Consider the following 19,999-nt stretch of genomic DNA (forward strand, 5'->3'; position numbering starts at 1 on the left):
TGGAAACACTTCACTTTACCTCTAAACTTAGATTTATGTTTAGACTTACAAGTTGCAATCTTTTTAACAAGCATAACTTTATTCATACCTGTTTTTCTCTCATACAATGCTGCCAATTTTTCCCAAACAATGTGAGCATCCGATTCCTGCGCTACATGATGGAACACGCTGATATCAACCCATTTTCTGATTGTAGTCAGCGTCTTTCTACCTAGCTTCTTCCAGCTTTCATCTTTCATATCTGCTGGTTTAGCCGAATCACCCAATACTGGCTCATACAAATCTTTGCAGTATAGATGATCCTCCATCATAGGCTTCCAAATTGAATAATTTGATGCTGTCAATTTTATCATGGAACCTGTATCACCTTCCATGATCTCAAACAGAATTTACTTCTATCCTGGGTTGCTTCTGTATCGATGTCTCAAAATAACCCTCGCTCTGATACCACTTGTTGCGCCTGAAGCAATAATCACAACAATACAGAAGCAATAGACAACAATCAATAATCAAATACGCAGGAAAAATAAAGCACACCAAGATTTACGTGGAAAACCCTCCAGTGTAGAGGGAAAAAAACCACGGGCCACCAGAAAAATCTTCACTATCAAATAATAGTTATACAAAGTTCTTCTCTAGCTAAAACTAGAGCTAATCAACAACTAGAGAAACAATTGGAGAAATCTCACCAAATAAGTGACTCAACAAATACACCATGGATTTGTTTCTAGAGAGCTTCAAACCCGATCTTCACCGTTCAGAATGTAGAACTCTGAATCATAAACCTCCTGACAAGGTTTCAACTCAATCGGATCACGGATTGACTTCCGTTCAACCAACTCTCCCTTCTCATTTTTCTCTCTCTGCTTTTCCTGGCTTTTCTTCTTTCTCTGCTTGGTTGTCGACACACACCTTAAACAACCCCACCTCTTTTTTATTAAGTAGCTAGGGCTCTGTGTAAAATAAAAGATCAAGGCCCATGGCCTTTACTTGGTCCAAAACCACTTACATGGGACTGGACCCCATTTTCCTAACACCTTTTGGGATATGTAAGTTTACTTGACAAACAGCCTTACTTATGATTCCATTATATAAGATATAATTTTCATTAATATTTGGTGATTCCTTTATCAAGCTAAAATTTGCAATCATTATTTAGGTATGGAAGTTATGGAATGAAGACAACATATTGGCCTTAATAGACCCAGTGCTTTCTGATCCATGCAATTAGAGTGAAATTTTGAGATGCATACATGTGGGATTGTTGTGTGTACAAGAATTTGCAGAAGATAGACCAACTGTATCTACTGTTATTTCGATGCTTAATAGTGAGATTGCTGATCTTCCAACTCCGAAACAGCCTGCTTTCACCGGACGACCGATTGCATCAGGAACAATATCCCCTCAAAGCGATCCAAACCAATGTTCTATTAACAAGGTGACCATAACCATTGTTGATGGCCGATGATTAGAAGCAAGTTTTTGAGATATAGTGCATATGTATATATCTTAATTTTATGCTTGATCTGGCAGTTTCATAATTAGGTTATTAATACCTTTATACCTTTCAGGCTGTAGAAGTGTAGTCAGTGACAGTTTTTGACATATTTAGAGGAGGCCAACTAAGAATATATAATAGATTTTATTTTCTAAACTTATTAATATATATATATATATATGTATAGACAAACAATATACTAATAAAAACATGATAAGAGCATAAAATTATTAAACAAAAATATTATTATGATAATATTATACTTTTAATAATAACATGATTTACAATTAATTGTTGAATTACTAATTACACAATTTTTTTTTTGACAATTTAAGAGTAAAATAAAAAAGTATGAATAAATCAATCATTAAACACTTTATAAAAACAAAAAAAAAAAAAAAACTAAATATACTTCTAAAAAAATGAAGATGAAAGTTTAAGATTAACAATGTGTTTGGATTGAAGGGGAGAGGAAGGAAATGAAAGTAAAGGAAACAAAATTTTATTTCCCTTGTTTTGATAAATATTTAATTTAAATAAAGGAAAAGAGGTGAAAACCAAATAACTTTTGGTTTTCTTTGTAAACTTAATTTTTTTAATATCTTAATTTGGAGAAAAAGCTAGGGAAAAGAAAATTGAAAAAAAAAATTTATAAAAAGACTATTATGTCTATTTTTTTATTTATACTAAAAATTTAATAAAAAAACTTAAGCAGATCACAATTATTTTGTAATTTTTTCAAGGTCATTTTTTTTTTCAAGTAAGTTTCATATATATCTTCCAATATAAAATTTTTTATAATTTTTTGGTGATTTGATTTTGATGAATGGTTGAATATAAATATATATATATATATATATTGAGTTTATGAGATATCAAATTAGCTCAAAATTCATCAATGCATATTTGTAAAATATCTTTTCATTTCACTTGATTAAAAATCATTGATATAATAGCAATTGTGAGGTCAGATAAAATAGCAAACATATTATGGTCTAAGAGTACTCTAAAATCACAGGCAATGAAATGTGATAATCGAAAAAAATTATTATAATGAATCATTTTCTTTCTTTTTCACTCTTTATCCAAACAATGGTTGTTAAAATTCTTTTCGTTTCCTTTCCTTTATTAATTTTAATTATTCAAATAAGGGTTACATGTATCATTTCCTTTCCTTTAAAAATTTTTTTTATTTCTTTTTATTTTTTTATTTTATTAATATTTATCCAAACATAGCGTAAAAGTTTGATGTTTTTCTATCCTTTTGTAAAGTAGTTCAATATGATCTTTTTGTTGAAAAAAAAACTACAACATGTGATATAGATCTAAAGTTATAAAAATAAAAATAAAAAATATACGAAGAAAAAGAGATATTAACAAATATAAATGTGAGAATTTACAAATAATAATTGTCATATATAATAAATAAATAAATAAATAAATATAAAAGTGATTTGAACATTCCTTAAATTACAATGCATAAATTTAATTTATAAAATACAAAAAATAATAAAATTAACATTTTTTGTTAGAGGGTCAATTTAAATGTATTTAATACAAATATATATAAATATATATACACACACTAAAGGAGGTTTCAAACATTGGGGACAAGGCCCCCTCTGGTTTTCATTATGATCCACCATTGAGTGTAGTGATCTTTGCTCCATGGTTAGGCAAAAAGCTCAAAATTTATGCCAAGTGCCAACTAATGGCCAATGTAATTTTGAATTCTTTATAGTGAGATTGTTAACCTTCCTGTTCTAATAGAGATATAAATATTGTCTTGCAGGATAGAAACACTGCAGAGAGAATGTAGGCAAGCTTTTCTATAACAACTATTACACGGGTGACTTCTTTTACCTTTTCCGCTTGGTATTTTTTACCACCATTTATTTTTACTACTAGGACTTTTCAAATGCCAAACAACAGATATTGATGGAATTTTTATACACTGTTTTTGACAATAAACTCTCAAAAACCCAATTATATAAGCCACCAATGAATCATGGGAATTGACAACAATCCTTCATTTCGGCTGCAAGATTGCAAAGAGGGAAACAAAGTACATTGATATTTTCAAATGTCGATGACAGCATTTTTTTTTAAAATGATTGAATGTTCATTATCTTAGAAATATGACTCAAATCTTCTAAAAGATTTGTTTATGATTAATTAGATATTTTTTAGTAGAAAAAAACTTATAAAAGAAGAATTTTAATAAAAAAATGATTTTTAATAAGTAAGTTTAACTTGTAGAAAAAGAATTCTAAAAAGAAAGAGATTCTTAATAGATAAATTAGTATGTTTATAAATAGGTGAAGTCTTTATAGGATTAAGTATGAAAAAAAAAAATAAAAAAGTTATAGGATTTTATGAGATAGATATTTTATAGGACTACAGAACATTTATGTCATATGAATGTGTATGTTTGAATATTTGTGAGTGGATTGAAGGAGATTGAGATGGTCCACATAGGTATGGTGCATGGGTGCATATGAGTATGTTTGTTTGGGGTTGAGAATACTTCATAGAATTAGAGGAGATTGAGAGGGTTTATGGGTATTGATTGTTGAATGGTTAATATGATTGGATGTATGTTTGTAATGCTTTATAACTAGTGAATCTTTTTTTTTATCTGTGAACGTAAGTCGATTGAACCGAATCATGTTAAATTTTTATCTCTTGTGTGATTGATTAATTATTTGATTCGCTTTCGTTGGTATGATGGGATTGGGACTATTTGGCCCAACAAGTGGTATCAAAATTAAAGATTCGAAACATGAGAAGAGCTGAAGGTTCGAGACATGTGAAGAGCTGAAGGTTCGAGCCATGAAAATAGGCAAGTTTAAAGGAGCTTGATTCAAGAGAAGAATTCGAGTTCAAGTGTTGATGATTGAGGATCGATTTGCGTAAAGCATAAAGATACATAAAAAAAATGATTGTGAGACTTTCATTGCAGGTGAGAGTCAAGTATGTCTAGCACGAATACATATGATTTGATGAAATTTGAGTTAAAGTGGAGATTATTAGGAATAGTGACTCAAATCTCATAAGAGATTTGTTTGTGATTAGTTAGATATTACTTAATAGACAAGAAGACTTACCAAAAAAAGAATTCTAATAGGAAAAAGATTTTTAATATACAAGTTTGACTTACATAAAAAGAATTCTAAGAAGAAAGGGATTCTTAATAAGCAATTTAGTATGTTTATAAATATGTGAAGTCTCTATAAGATTAGCTATGAGAAAAAGACGTAAGAGAGTTATAAGGTTTTATGAGATAGATAATCATAGGACTACTAGAGGTTTACGTTGGGTGTTTATCCCATAAAATTCTACAATTCTTTAGGTATATATATTTGAATATTTGTGAGTGGACTAGAGGAGACTAAGAGAGTTTACATAGATATGATGTACGTGTGCTTATGGGTATATATTTATTTAGGTTAAAAATACTTCATAAAACTAGAAGAGATTGAGAAAATCCATGGGTATTAATTGTTAATTGATTTATATGATTTGATATATGTTTGTAATTTTTTATAACTAGTTAATTATTTTTTTTATTCGTGGACGTAAATTAATTAAATCGAATCAAATTAAATTGTTATTATTGTTATTAATTAATTATTTAATTCGCTTATACTGATGTGATGAGATTTGGGCTATTTGGCTCACACATTCGGCTAGGCAACTATAAATTCTTGCAGTTAGTTCTTAGTAACTGATCTTCCACCAATAGCAGACAAAAAAAGAATGCAGAAGTTGCTGACCAACAATGTCAATTTTTTTATCCATAGTTTGCAATAGATGGACACTTTTCTTTGAAATCGGATGTCTTCAGATTTGGCCTTTGGTATCATGTTGGAGATGGTGAGTGGAAAGAAGAATCGGGGTTATTTTCATCCTGACGACAAACTCAACCTTCTTGGGCATGTAAGTATATACCGTGTAATCAATTCTCATCTGTTCATTTTCTGTAGACATACTCTAACTTAACAAGGACTTTGGTTAGGCCCGGAAATTGTGGAATGATAAGAAAGCCTTGGAATTAATGGATGAATTGATGGAACAAGAGTTTCCAAAACATGAAGCGCTAGGATGCATATAGGTGGGGCTCATTTGTGTTCGGCAGAGGCCAGACGACATGCCAGTGATGCAAACTGTGCTATTGATGTGGGATTGTCATTACCTCAGCCTGGAAGACCTGGGTTTTATGCAGAAAGTGTCTTTCAGTGACAGATGCATCATCTGTTGGGAAACTAATTTCGAATAAGGTGACGTTACGGAGTTGCATGCTTACCTTAGTGAGGTTCGTTAGAATCCCAATGACATTTCATTTTTGTATCATCAATGCGAAACCAAAATGGGCTTTTGCCTTGGCCCAAGAATCCCATCTTAACAAACCCAGTTTAATCCAAAGTTTGGGCTCTGGGTCCACTCCGGAATCCAAGACTCAATTTGTAATATTGTACTACACCCGAAATAATATGTGGAAACCATTTTCCATCAATTGAAAAAATGATTCCAAACTTGAAATATCACCTATTTGCAGATTAGGGATAATTTTCGATTACTAGTACTAACTTATGTCACAAATAGTCTTCAAATGAATTAACCAAATTTAACTATCATCAATAGGATGAAAATTCCTCAGAGCTGATTGGTTTAATTGCTTTGATTTGAGTAAATTGAAAGCCACTGGGTTTTATTTGGTTTTACAATTTCCTTCGTGCATGGTTGGCTAACTAATATTAGCCAGATAGGTGCTCATGATAAGCAAAAAGATTGACATCAAAACTGTGCCTTGTCTGTCTTTTCATTTTTGGTGGTCCAAAATTTCCCCGGAAAGTAAGGATTTCAGACTTTAGGTGCTTAGGTTTTTTATAGTCCTAGCAAGTAAAGTTCTAAGGAGGATCCTCTTATTAATGAGGTTCCAAATGCCCCAGCAAATTGAAAAGCCTTTCTTCCAGACTCCCTAATCATACTGAACCAATCATGAATCCTGTTGAATGGCTTGTCAGAGCATTTTTTCTTTTCTTTCTTTCTCACCTCTCCATTTCTGCTGACACCATTACAATAGATCATTTCATCAAAGATGGTGATGTCATAGTCTCCAGTGGCAACATTTTTGCACTCGGATTTTTCAGCCCTGGCAGTTCCAGGAATCGATATGTTGCGATCTGGTATAATCAGGTTCCAGAGAAGACAGTTGTTTGGGTGGCCAACAGAGAAAATCCGATAAATGATTCCTCAGGGATCCTTTCAATCGACAGTCGAGGAAATCTTGCCCTGTTCAAGAGAAACCAAACACTTCCTGTCTGGTCTACAAACGTATCCATCACAGGCACCAGGATTTCTTTTGCTCAACTTTTAGAGTCAGGAAATCTTGTTTTGTTTCAGAATGATACCAAAAGGGTACTGTGGCAGAGTTTTGATTATCCCACAAATACTTGGCTTCCGTTTATGAAACTTGGATTGAGTTTCAGAACTGGCCTGAACCGAGTCCTTACGTCTTGGAAGTCTCTCGATGATCCAGGAATTGGAAACCATTGCTATAGGATCGACCCGCGTGGGTTTCCTCAATTGTATCTGTACAAGGGCTCGGCTCCTTGGTGGCGAGCCGGGTCATGGACTGGGCAAAGATGGAGTGGTGTACCTGCTATGACAAGCAACTACATATTTAATGGTACTTTTGTCAACACTGATGATGAATTATCAATCACGTATGGGGTGAAAAATGCCTCTATCATCGCGAGAATGATAACGAATGAAACAGGAATTCAACAAATGTTTACAAGGAATAATCAAGAACATCATTGGATTGGCTTTTGGTCGGCCCCAAAGGAGCAGTGTGATTCTTACGGGCATTGTGGGCCGAATGGTTACTGTAACCCAGATCACTCAGCTGATTTCGAATGCACATGTTCCCCGGGTTTCGAACCCAAGTCACTCCAAGGATGGTACATTAAAGATGCGGTGGGAGGATGCGTGAGGAAACGTGGTGTCTCCACGTGTCGAAATGGAGAAGGATTCGTGAAGATGGCACATGTGAAGGTGCCCGACACTTCGGCGGCTAGTGCAGACATGAGTTTGGGATTGAAAGACTGCAAGGAAAAGTGCTGGAGGGATTGTTCTTGTGTGGCTTATTCTAGCGCATACTCTGACAGCAAGGGAGGGATTGGCTGCTTGACTTGGCATGGGGATTTGGTGGATGCAAGGACATAAACAGATGCGGGACAAGATCTATACATTCGGGTGGATGCAGATGAGTTGGGTATGCGTCCTACATTCATTTGCCTTTTCGCAACCAACATCTACTTTAAGCTAATATCTATATGCAAGTTGCTGAACTTGTCTAAGATAGTACTATCGTACCATTAAAATTTAAAGACATTAACTTCTGAGTGATGTAAACTTTCTGGTCCATAAACAGATATTCCACTGTCGATAAAATTTTCCAGGAAATTGCTTTCGCATAATGGTTATAGTTTTACTTCAGTCTGGAACTGTAGAACGTCGCCAGGCCAGGTTCCTCTGTCATCATTTCTGCCAGACTTGTTTTAGTTAATGTAAATTTATCAGTTGATAGAAGATTACTTTCATGATTAATTGGTTTCTTCCATATCTTTCTATTGTTAGCTCGCTACACAAAGAAAAGTCCGGTTCAAAGCAAGGGAGTGCTTGCGGCTCTCATAGTTTCTGCTACTGTAGTGTTTCTCATTGTTGTCGCCTTTTTACATTGGTTGGTGAGAAGGCAAAGAAGAGGTGCCACATTTTTTCCACTGTTTTTTTAAGCCACTTACTTAACATTTTAATCAAGCCAATAAGATTTCGCAGCTAAATTGACTGCATATCATTTAGAGATTAGCAATTGGCTTAATCATGATATGTAATGTGTTTGACACCAGGAAAAGGAAGACAAAGCAGAATTGCCTTTACCTTTACCTCAAGTTCATCGTTGTTCGAAGACTCTTTAGGAGGAAAGGAGATTGATGAGAGTAGAAGTGCAGATTTACCATTCTTTGATTTCAGCATCATAGCTGAAGCCACTAATAATTTCTCTTCTAATAACAAACTTGGACAAGGTGGATTCGGCTCTGTTTACAAGGTAATCACTAGTACATGACATATTCTCATCTATATGTCCACGTGCAATGAAACTCCTATTTCTCCATTTAATCCATTCTTAAAATGAAATTTGTGTTTGCAGGGTGTGCTCTTCAATGGAAAAGAAATAGCAGTGAAAAGACTATCAAAGTACTCAGGGCAGGGAGTAAAAGAGTTTAAGAATGAAATTGTGCTAATCTCAAAACTTCAGCACAGGAATCTTGTCAGGATCCTAGGTTGTTGCATTGAGGGTGAAGAGAAGATGTTAATCTATGAATATTTACCAAATAAAAGCTTGGATTCTATTATCTTTGGTATGTCTTTATCTTATATGCCGTTAGAAATATCATCATTTAATGTTGAGTAATTTTTCTCTCATGCCAAATACTAAAGTTTAAGTTATGCATGATTCATTTCAAAAATTGACTTTGAATCCAGATGAATCAAAAAAATTATTGTTGGACTGGAGAAAACGTTTTGAAATTATTTGTGGGGTTGCTCGAGGAATCTTATATCTCCATCAAGATTCAAGGTTAAGAATCATTCATAGAGATTTGAAGGCGAGCAATGTCTTACTAGATGCTTCAATGAATCCGAAAATTTCAGATTTTGGTATGGCCAGAATATTCAGAGCAGACCAAATTGAAGGAAATACAATTCGTGTAGTTGGAACATAGTAAGCATTGCAAATGGGAACTTTGGAGACAAATTCTGCTACAAGTTTCAAACAATTTCTAACCATTTCCTTTTTGTTGTATGATTTTAGCGGTTACATGTCGCCAGAGTATGCAATGCAAGGCCACTTTTCAATGAAATCTGATGTATATAGCTTTGGAGTCCTGCTGTTAGAGATTATAACTGGCAGAAAGAACAGCATTTATTATCCTGATAGTCCCTCTTCAAATCTGGTTGGTCATGTAAGTAACCAAATTTTGAGCACAAATTCTGAGCAATCAAATTACAATTTCCATTCAATTGATGATGCAAAGTTGTTTTAGGTTTGGGACTTATGGAAAGATGACAAAGCCATGGAAGTAGTTGATTCAGCATTAGGTGATTCAAATCCTGCTGATGAATTACTGACATGCATTCAAATTGGGCTATTGTGCGTACAAGAACATGCAACAGATCGACCAATGATGTCCGAAGTTGTGTTTATGTTGGGCAACGAAACGGCTCTTCCGTCCCCGAAACAACCTGCATTTATAATGAAGAAAGCCTGCAAAGGCAACGAGATCTGGAATAGTGAAGGAACTTGTTCTGTAAATGATGTAACGGTCACCATGGTTCACGCCCGCTAGATACAGTAAGTGGCAGTACTTCATTTTGTTATCCCTGAACTTGATTCAAAGTATATAAGGCAATCCCCTCTCCAATCATAGATTGTATTTCTACTGTCTGTGGCACAAAAAACAAAAAGATGCCTTGACACTGTCAAATATGTATTTTTGGCCTTCATTTTGGAACCCTCCCTCAACTCCCCCCTCAATATATGGACAACTGCCTCTACTGTTGTTTTGTTTGTCCGTTTCATTCTCAGCAAAGACATCCTTGGCAACAACAATTTAGGATCCAATCCTGTCTTAAGTCCTTGCTCGAAATATATCTCGAAACACACGTTGGTGGGGCAATTATGGACAATCTTAGGCCAAATAAAACACAGTCATTAAGTTGAGTTAAACTTGTTTTGTTATTTTGAGTATGTCGGGTCTCTTTTTATTTTTAATTTTATAGTCGGGGTTTAAATTTTAATGAGTAATAGTTTACCGTTGCCAACGGTCTTGTTTTGCTGTTCTTAAATTTGTCTTTTGCTTTCTTTCTTTTATCAAACTATACACTCTGACGTAATCCAAAGGGTAGGGACTGAGTTTAAAAGTGCATTGCATAAGTATATGGCCTGATGTATGCTCTAGGAATTTCTGAGTTTAACTGAGAGTTCATGTCAATGGATTATTGTGCTTGTTAGTTAACATAAGTGGTTAAGATTTAAATGTAAAGTATTTTAGTTCTAATTTTTATAAATTTTTATTGATAAATGATTTGTAAATTTAAAAGCTTTAAAAAAATTCATAAATTTTACTTATAAGTTAGCAACTTACTTTGATTTTGAAGATGAAATAATTTCTTTCATTCCTAAATTTTTTTGATAAAAAAATGTAAAGATAATACTCACATGAATTAATTCAGTTGGAAAGAATACAATATTTTATTGTCAATTAAGCTTTGATTTTTATTAAAACTTTTTAAAAGTGAAATTTTAAATATAATAATTTAATGAAAATATATTTTTAAAATCATTCTAAACATAAATTAGAGGAGATAATTTAACAATTTAAGTTCAATTTAGCAAAATTACTCTTAAACCTAATAAGTTGAGAAATTTAAAGGTGGGAAAAATAAAATAAAACCATATAAAGCTATTTTTTATAAAAAATTTGAAATAAAAAAATTATTTAATTTTTTATATTAAAATAAAATATATCGTATTTGATAATCTAAAATTATATCAAATAACCTAAAAATAATGACCAAAGAGGACTCTAACAAAATATCACTAATTAAACTTGAACTCAAAATATTTATATAAAAATGAATAAATTTTACCACAATAAAGCCACGTATCATCCTAATATAATTTGGCGACCAATTTGGACAGTTGGACAGTTGACTTTAACGGAGGCTGGTGGAGCCGTTGCTCGGTGCAAATTATTTAATAATTATTAAAAGCCGAAGTAATGGTTTTATAATACGGATCAGCAAATGAGTTTACGAATATGCCCCTTACGGGGCGTTGATGCCGGTACAATGGCTTTTCTTGCTATTAGTGAAAAAGTCGGGTGAATGATGACTTTCCCTCCTTGAAACAGAAGCCCTCCGAATCCCATCTCAATATGCTATTTGTAAATTTTACAGTGAATCAAACGTAATTTGATTAACAGTTAGAAGATTAAAAAAATCTAATTAATATTTAATAATTATTTAAAGTTTCATCTTTTTGTTATAATCAATTATTTAAGTTTAAACAGTGTGTTTTATGGGTTTTTTTTTATTATTATAATCAATTATTTAAGTGTAAACGGCTGCTATTCTTTTTGTGCTTTCAAGATTGCTTCAGTTTCTTGTCCTGCTTTTGCTTTTAGTCCTTTTTTTTTTTTTATCTCATTTGGATTGTCTTTGGTTCTTATTAATGTTTGTTTTAAGTCTTATCTATATTATTGATTGTCAATTTATATATAATTTATATATATAAATGTAAACTTCAAAAATATTAAAAGTAATAGATTAAAATAATTATAATAAAATTTTAATTTTTAAAATATTAAAAATGAGTGACTAAAATATTTTTAATAATTTTAATTTAAATTATTTTATTATTAAATTCTCATTTATTAAAATTTTAATAAATTTTAATTTAAATAATTTTTTACTATTAAACTTTTTTATTATTATTAAATATTTGTTTTTTATTTTTATCATTCTTATTTTAATAATTTCGTTATTGGTTTTCCCGTGATATTAAATTTGTTAGAATTTAAAAAAAATAAAAGTATATTTTACAATTAAAATAGAGGTTGACGAAAAATCAATCTTTAAACATATATTCTTTTCATTGTTTATTCTTACTTTAAAATTTTATTTTTATATACAATTAAATTTATTTCATTTAAACTTAAAAAAAAAACACACGTAAAAAATTAACTAAATTTTATATTAAATTGTAGCACTTGATCTTAATAGATATACATACATATATAATTATATATATAATATATCTTTCGTACAAAACTTTTTACTCACATGATAATAAACTTCTGACTAATATAAACCGTTGGGATCGAAGTTATTTAATAATATTAACAATAAATTTGTTGTTTATTACAATACAAGTAAATATAATTATTTTTTAATATTTAAAAGTATGAACTCTCAAAGTGTTAAAATTGATTGATTTTTTAATATAATTATTTAAGTATAAAATTATCAAATGAAATAAAATTAATTGTTTTTGAATAATTTTTTTTAAAGTGTGACAAAAATCATTAGAATCATCTTTGGAACGTGTTTATACCAATATTATATTTTTTGGCCACTGCCAATATTAAATTTATTTATAACAAGTTATATTATTAATATTGAAAATGAAATCATTATAAATCGTACCAGTGTTATGTAACAAATTTATTAATTCGAGAACTAAAATTTTCTTAAAAAATAACAAGTACCAAGGTTAGAAAATTATTTTATTTCATTTTAATTTCTAAAATGATGTATTTTAATATTTTTATTTAATAAAAATTTTCAAATAAAAAATTTAAGCTTTCAACTAGTGAAATGTAAAATTATATTCAATTAATGAAAGCACAAATGAAAGATTATTCCAAGCAAAAATTAAGATGAAAAATTGACTGATTATACATATTTTTATCTTCTCAATATAACAAACAAGGTTGTACTATATAATATTTCAATGAAGAATATACAAATATAACGATTTCAAAATTTTTTAGAATTAATATGAAACTCTTTTATTATAAGAAATATTGTATACTCATTTATATTCTCAACTGTATCAATAGAATAATATTTATTGTTATATCATAATTTTTAAGATTACCATATTTTGTAATATTTGTTTAAAAGAATTAAAATTCATCAAATTAATTATCATTATTAAATTTAATATAAAAATATTAGGCTAAAACAACAAGAAAACTTAAATTTTACCTTTTAACATAGATAAATCTATATAGTTTTATTGTACCCAAATAAACCCTTAACTTTTAATTTGCACATAAATAAACTCTTAAGTTTTAATTTGCATCTAAATAAACTCTTGATTTTTTAATTTGTACCTAAATCAGTCATTCACATAAATCAATCTTTGATTTGAAATAATTATTTATTTGAATACAAATTAAAGTATACAAGAGCTTATTTAAAAAATTGAAATAGTTCAAGAACTTTTTTAATATTTTAGCCAAATATTATTATAAATTATAATTTAACTAAAGGCATGCATTAGCAAAATTCATTTGATAAATATTTTTTTAATTATGTATTTATTATTTCAATAATTTTGAAAATTTTTTCATAATTTTAAGTGGAGTTTTAGGCTTAAAATCAAGAATCAATTAGGTTGAGTCAAGTTTTATCCTTAACTTTTATTTATAACATATTCAATTATTCATGATGCACCTAAACAAATTTGAATAAATAATTGGTACATGTTTCTCTTTGTTTAAAAATTTATATTCAATCACCTTAAATACAAATAAAAAAGAATTATATTCAATTACTTATGAGTGCAACTTAAATTTAAAAATATTCTTAAAATTTAATTAGCTACTTACCACAAGGATCATAAAAATGAGACATTGAAAATGAAGTGAAAAAGTTTAAATAAAAAAATATTAGATTTTAATTGGGTTACTTTTTCAATTCAAATTTTGGTTATATTCAATCATTTTCAAATTTTAAATAAGTATTAAGTTGTTGATTTGTCATACCCCGAAACTAAAATGCAATATAATCATTTTACCTTGAAGTAAAATTCAAAAAGTAATATGAAATCTTCTTTTTTAACCATTCTAAAATTCTTCAATAAAATAATCTACCAAGTAAAATTAATATATTTAATTCAACTAATGATACATCTTTATATATTTAAATACAAATTATATAAAATACAAAACTATTAATAATGTCTCATTGGTTAATATTGTCTCTGATGACTAAGTATTTTTTTTTTCATTTTGATCTTCTAGCTTCTCACAAAACTAATCAAACTTATCATTTACTCATTTATAAAGAGAAAGAAAAAGGGACTCATCTGAGAAAGAAAAAAGAAAATGAGCAAACTCCAACTTAATAAGTATAAGCTCACATACCTTACCAAATCAAGCATCGTTTTCATATAAATCATATAGATCATTCAAAAACAGTCATTAAATCATAATATCATAACATTTTAAAAATCATTATTATGTAAAACATTTTGTAAATTATGAATCAACATCAAAACATGTCAATTCTTAAATCATTACAACATTGCTATTATTTGAATATCGTAATCAAACCAAACCATTAATCAATCTTTAGAAATCCTCCTAAATTATTTTTATATACAAATCATGGATCAATCTTAAAAAAATCATCATCATAAATCATTATTATTATTAGTTTATCATTAGTTACAATCACTACCATAATCTGTGACATTGACCGTATCAACAATTTTATCCTTATGATCATTGCTAATTATTATAACCCGTTAACTAAGACTTTACACTAACTATTATAACCCATTAATAGAGGCGTACAATCATGTTTATCTTAACTATTATTACTTGTTAGCCAAGGCCATATAACTAGTCCTGATATTGATAATCCCACTTTTTAAATATGTAAAAATATAGCTATCATGAAATGATTCCTTAAGCATAAATTATTTACTCATTCATTCATAAGCATACTGCATTATTTACATAGCAAAAACACTAAATAATCATATGTTTAATCCTATTTTCATATATTGAAAATAAAAAATAAAACATTTACTCATTTAGAAATATATATAGGTTCAAAAACAAGTAAAATGCGTGAGATGCTATTTACCTCATTTCAATTCCACCACATAGTTTTTCTCCTAAAATAATTAATAACCCATTCAAGATCATTTAAACATATCAGAAATTAATCAACTCTTTTTGAGACCATACACACTAAAACAATTAAGTTATACAAAAGTTAACTTAATTAATTAATATTGATAGTCTAGCATCATTTCATTAAACGACCATAACTCAACATATCCATATCAGAATTAAAATCTCTTTAATAAGTTAGAAACTAGACTTGATAAGCTTGTATATGGCCTATCTCGTAATTCCTTATAGATTAATTATAATAAATTTTGCAATCCAATCATATACTGCTGCTAGATAACACATATACCTTCTAATAAAAATTATATATTTATTCATAGGAGACTCTAAGTTCAATTATGCTTATTTTGTTAGAAAGTAGACTCAATAAACTTTTTTCAAACATGTATGGCACAATTTTTAATTCCTTGTATAAAATTTAAAACAATTTTCATAATTCAACCCTAATGATATTACCATATAGCTTACATATCCTTAAATAAAAATTAGACAACTCTTCATAAAAAGCTCAAATTTGACTTTCGTTTATTTCATTAAAAAGTAGATTCAACATTCTTTCAAACGATATATAATAGTCATAGTAATATCTAATCCCTTGATATCAAATATTATTTTAATCCACTATTGTAGATTATAGCATTTTATTCAGAAATAGAATTTCTCCAACCTTTAAAAATTCAAATTCTCACTTTTAACCTTTAAAATTCACTTAATAATTATCATTAAATCTTAAAAACATGAAATAAATAAAACCCAATAATTTACCTAAATCGATCATAAAGATTAATGAAAGATATCATAATTTTTGTTGATTTTTCTCTCAGAACTTTAACTCCAATAATAGTAACCAACATGATATATTTCTTAAATAAAAAGATGGTATATACTTACCTTTGGGAAATTAACTGGATTATAACCTCGAATTTTAAATTTTTAACTAGATTTTTCATGCTCTCTTACCCTAAGAAAGATGAGGAAGAAGAGCTCTACTTTTTTTTTTTCTTTTTTATGATAACAAGGTTTTCTTTCCTAAAATGCTTCTGTCACTTTTATTAGTAATTAATCTCTTAATAAACTAATAGGCTTTGGTAAAAGTTTAGTTCAATTATCATTTAAGTAGGGAATTGCATATTTTTTAAAATTAATTGAGTCATATATTTATTAAAATTATTAATAAAATTAACTCTTAATTATCAAAAATTAAAATTTATTCATTAAAATTAAAAATTAAACATTCTATCAAAATATTAAGTAGGGATTGTTATTTATAAAAATCATTCTTTACACCTTCCACAAAGTTATTAGCAATTTGTCTTTTATTTAATTGTTGAATGAATACATTAAGTAAATGAATTTACTTTTATTTAATTGTTGAATTTTTTTTTTTTTGAAATGAATTGTTGAATATTTTAAGTGAATGAAAATTATTGAATAGCAAATGCTAACGGGTGCCAATAGCATTTAAAGGCTCATTACATGCATAAAACAAAATTTAATTACTTTTGTATTTGAATTCACTGATAATTTAGATAATTATTGACTAAAGTAACCTTTCCCCATTTAAGTAAGGTTAAATTTATTCATTTTTTTCCTTTCTTTTATATTTTATATTTATTTTTGATTTTATATAAATTAATTTATTTTATTTATAATCCTAGTATTTCTTCTTCTTTTTTTTGTAATTTAGATTCAACAATATCATATTTCATTTTTTTACAATTGATGTATATTTTTCATAATTTGGTACCTTCAACTTCTCATATAGTTGGAGAAATAATGGTGAAACAATGTCCTAATTAATTTGAAGATCTTTTATCATGGAGTGTTGATTTTCTCTGTTTTGCCTAACAATTTGAATATGATACATTCTATATGTATGTATGTATGTTGCCTACCATAAATGTTTTTCTATTAAATATTGTATAAAAAATACTATCAAAGTTCTCATATCATACCATATGCCTACAATAAATATTGATACTCTTTTTGCCTAACAATATGTATTAATTTATACAGACCTAACAATTCGTGCATTCTCATCACGTAAAATATTAAAATTTATATTTTTGTACCTTATTTTATACGAAAATTATATGTTATAATTCGTATCAATAAAAATATAATATATATATTTTTGGTTTTGTTAAATTTATATATAATTATTATTAAAATTTTAAGCTGTATCATTTTTATATATTATTTGTGTTGTGTCACTATATCATATTTTAAATTGACAAGTTTAAACTTACGATATTGTATGAACTTTGTATGAGAAATATATATTGAATATTTTGTTAGTCAATCACTTAATTTAGTTATTTAAAAATTTTCATATATATATATATATATATAAAGTACTTTTGCAACAAATCTTAATATAACATGCATACATATGATTAAAAGTGATTTAAAAGTTAGGCACCGTTTACAAAGCACTAAATGAGATTAATTTAATGAGTTAAACAAAATTATATCTTTTCTTGTATATATATATATATATATATATATATTATATTATATTTATATATATAAAATTGTAAACTATACAACGACTCATTTACCGAGTCAATGGAGTTGAGCTGTCTCAGGAAATTTGTTGTTCAACTACAAGAGTGTGGAATGAAATGACGCCTAAACCGGAGAAGATAGGGCGGCATAACATTGTGTATATGAAAATGGTCTAGAAGATATATATAAGTTTTAATAAAAAAATACTAAGGTCTAGCTCATGCTCATGTAATTGACTTGCTCTTCAATATATCATCTATTTACTTATATTATATTATAAGATTTTTTTTATATTTAATTTTATCAATATTATAAATAAAAAAGATTATATTATTCATCTAACACAAATGTCTGGTTATGCCATTAATTGTATGCTGTGCTAACATTTAACTTGATTTATTTCAAAATTGGTGTTCTTTGGAGAATAAGTCAATTCAGATAGCCAAAGTTAAAACCATAAAAAATAGCTCATATTGAAAACTCAGCATTACTGATCAAAGGAGAATAAGGAGAAATAATTCAGCTTACAAGTCCTTCCATGTCCTGCAATGCAAACTCAAGAGAATTGAAAATTTCGGACATGGGAACAAGGATTAGCAACTCATTTTTATTACCTCTGCTCTTACTATCTTCGTTTTACCCCCAGTTTGGGGCTAGCTTAGACACTATCACATCATCCAAATCCATCAAAGATCCTGAATATTTAGTCTCCAACGGTGGAAATTTTCGCTTGGGATTCTTCAGCCCTGATAATTCTACTGATCGGTATGTAGGGATATGGTACAATCAGATTCCTGTACAAACTGTGATATGGGTAGCAAACAGAAACAAGCCTGTTAAAGACTCCTCTGGAGTTTTATCCGTGTCTGAGGATGGCAATCTTGTTGTTTTGAATGGACAGGAGGAGACTCTTTGGTCATCAAATGTTACAAATCCAGTTGCTAATTCAAGTGCACAGCTTTTGGACTCTGGAGACCTTGTCTTGAGGGATAATGCATCTACAACAAGCAAGTGGTGGAGTTTTAAACAACCTTCTAATGCGTTCGTGCCTATCATGAAACTCGGTGTTGATGTAAGAACAGGTGAGAAAGTGCAACTGACATCCTGGAAAAGCCCTTCTGATCCATCTGATGGTAACTTCTTAACTGGTATCAATCCTCTCAACATTCCTGAAGCCTTCATTTGGAATAGCACTCAGCCGTATTTGGGGGAGTGGTCCATGGAATGGTCTGACCTTTATTGGAGTACCGAGAATGTCTTCTATTTATCTAGATGGATTTAATCTTGTAGATGACCAAGTAACATCTTATCTTATTTATGCTTGCCAATGCGTCTTATTTATCATACTTTGCATTGGATTCTCAAGGGAAATTAATGGAACTATATTGGGATGATGGGAAGGGGAAGTGGGACGTAAACTGGTCTAGTTTAGAAACTGATTGTGATGTTTATGGCAAGTGTGGAGCATTTGGAAGCTGTGATTCACAGAGACCATCAATTTGCAGTTGTTTGAGAGGGTTTGAGCCCAAGATTAAAGACGAATGGGACAGCAAGAATTGGACTAGTGGATGTGTTAGGAGTACACCATTACAGTGTGAAAAAGTAAACAATGGCAGTGAAGAAGGCAAAATAGATGGATTTCTGAAGCTACAGATGATGAAAGTACCAGCCTTTGCAGAGCGGTCATCTGTCCTTGAAGATAAATGCGGCGATCAGTGCTTGAATAATTGTTCCTGTATGGCTTATGCATATGATGCGGGCATTGGCTGCATGTTATGGAGCGGAAATTTAATTGACATACAGCAATTCTCCACTGGGGGAATAGATCTTTACATTCGTGAGGCATCCTCTGAACTTGGTAAATTGTGTTAATTTCTATATGATGTATGTTCAATTGTTCAAATTATCTACTTTTAATGCTGCAGATTTGCTCTTTTCTGTTTTGACCATGTAGATAAAACTAATTACTCACTGATTTTAATTTGTAGATAAAACGAAACACAATAGTATAGTAATTATTGTAATACCAGTGATCCTGGGAATAATCACCATTACCATCTCTACGTTTTTCTTTTGGAGGTGGATGGCTAAACAAAGAGGTAATACCAATACAGTTTAGTGGGAAATCAATACAGATTCAGTAGGTATGTTAGTAACTATCAATCCATTACTTTCTACATTTTTTTTATCAGCAAAGAAAAAAAAAAGCAAAGAA

The 19,999-nt window shown here is 29.5% G+C and overlaps 1 protein-coding gene and 2 pseudogenes across 2 annotated transcripts; all 3 read left to right on the plus strand.

The window, feature by feature from the left end:
• The first annotated feature begins 6,499 nt into the window (after positions 1–6,499).
• LOC149517687 (G-type lectin S-receptor-like serine/threonine-protein kinase RKS1 pseudogene) lies at positions 6,500–8,270 on the plus strand (annotated as a pseudogene). The gene is made up of 2 exons (XR_016344165.1): positions 6,500–7,778; positions 7,938–8,270. The product of XR_016344165.1 is annotated as a G-type lectin S-receptor-like serine/threonine-protein kinase RKS1 pseudogene (transcript).
• Positions 8,153–10,120, plus strand: LOC111278227 (G-type lectin S-receptor-like serine/threonine-protein kinase RKS1). Its single transcript, XM_089764974.1, has 6 exons — positions 8,153–8,269; positions 8,413–8,612; positions 8,715–8,925; positions 9,050–9,287; positions 9,378–9,528; positions 9,610–10,120. Exons 3-6 carry the CDS (start codon positions 8,874–8,876, stop codon positions 9,910–9,912), a joined length of 744 nt encoding a protein of 247 aa, XP_089621100.1. The 5' UTR covers positions 8,153–8,269; positions 8,413–8,612; positions 8,715–8,873; the 3' UTR covers positions 9,913–10,120.
• An 8,229-nt stretch (positions 10,121–18,349) lies between these two features.
• Positions 18,350–19,790, plus strand: LOC149517688 (G-type lectin S-receptor-like serine/threonine-protein kinase At1g11330 pseudogene; annotated as a pseudogene).
• The last annotated feature ends 209 nt before the right edge of the window (positions 19,791–19,999 follow it).

The sequence above is a fragment of the Durio zibethinus genome, chromosome 8 (genome assembly GCF_047325235.1).
Source record: "Durio zibethinus cultivar Kanyao isolate XHJ-2024 chromosome 8, ASM4732523v1, whole genome shotgun sequence".
Lineage (NCBI taxonomy): Eukaryota > Viridiplantae > Streptophyta > Magnoliopsida > Malvales > Malvaceae > Durio > Durio zibethinus.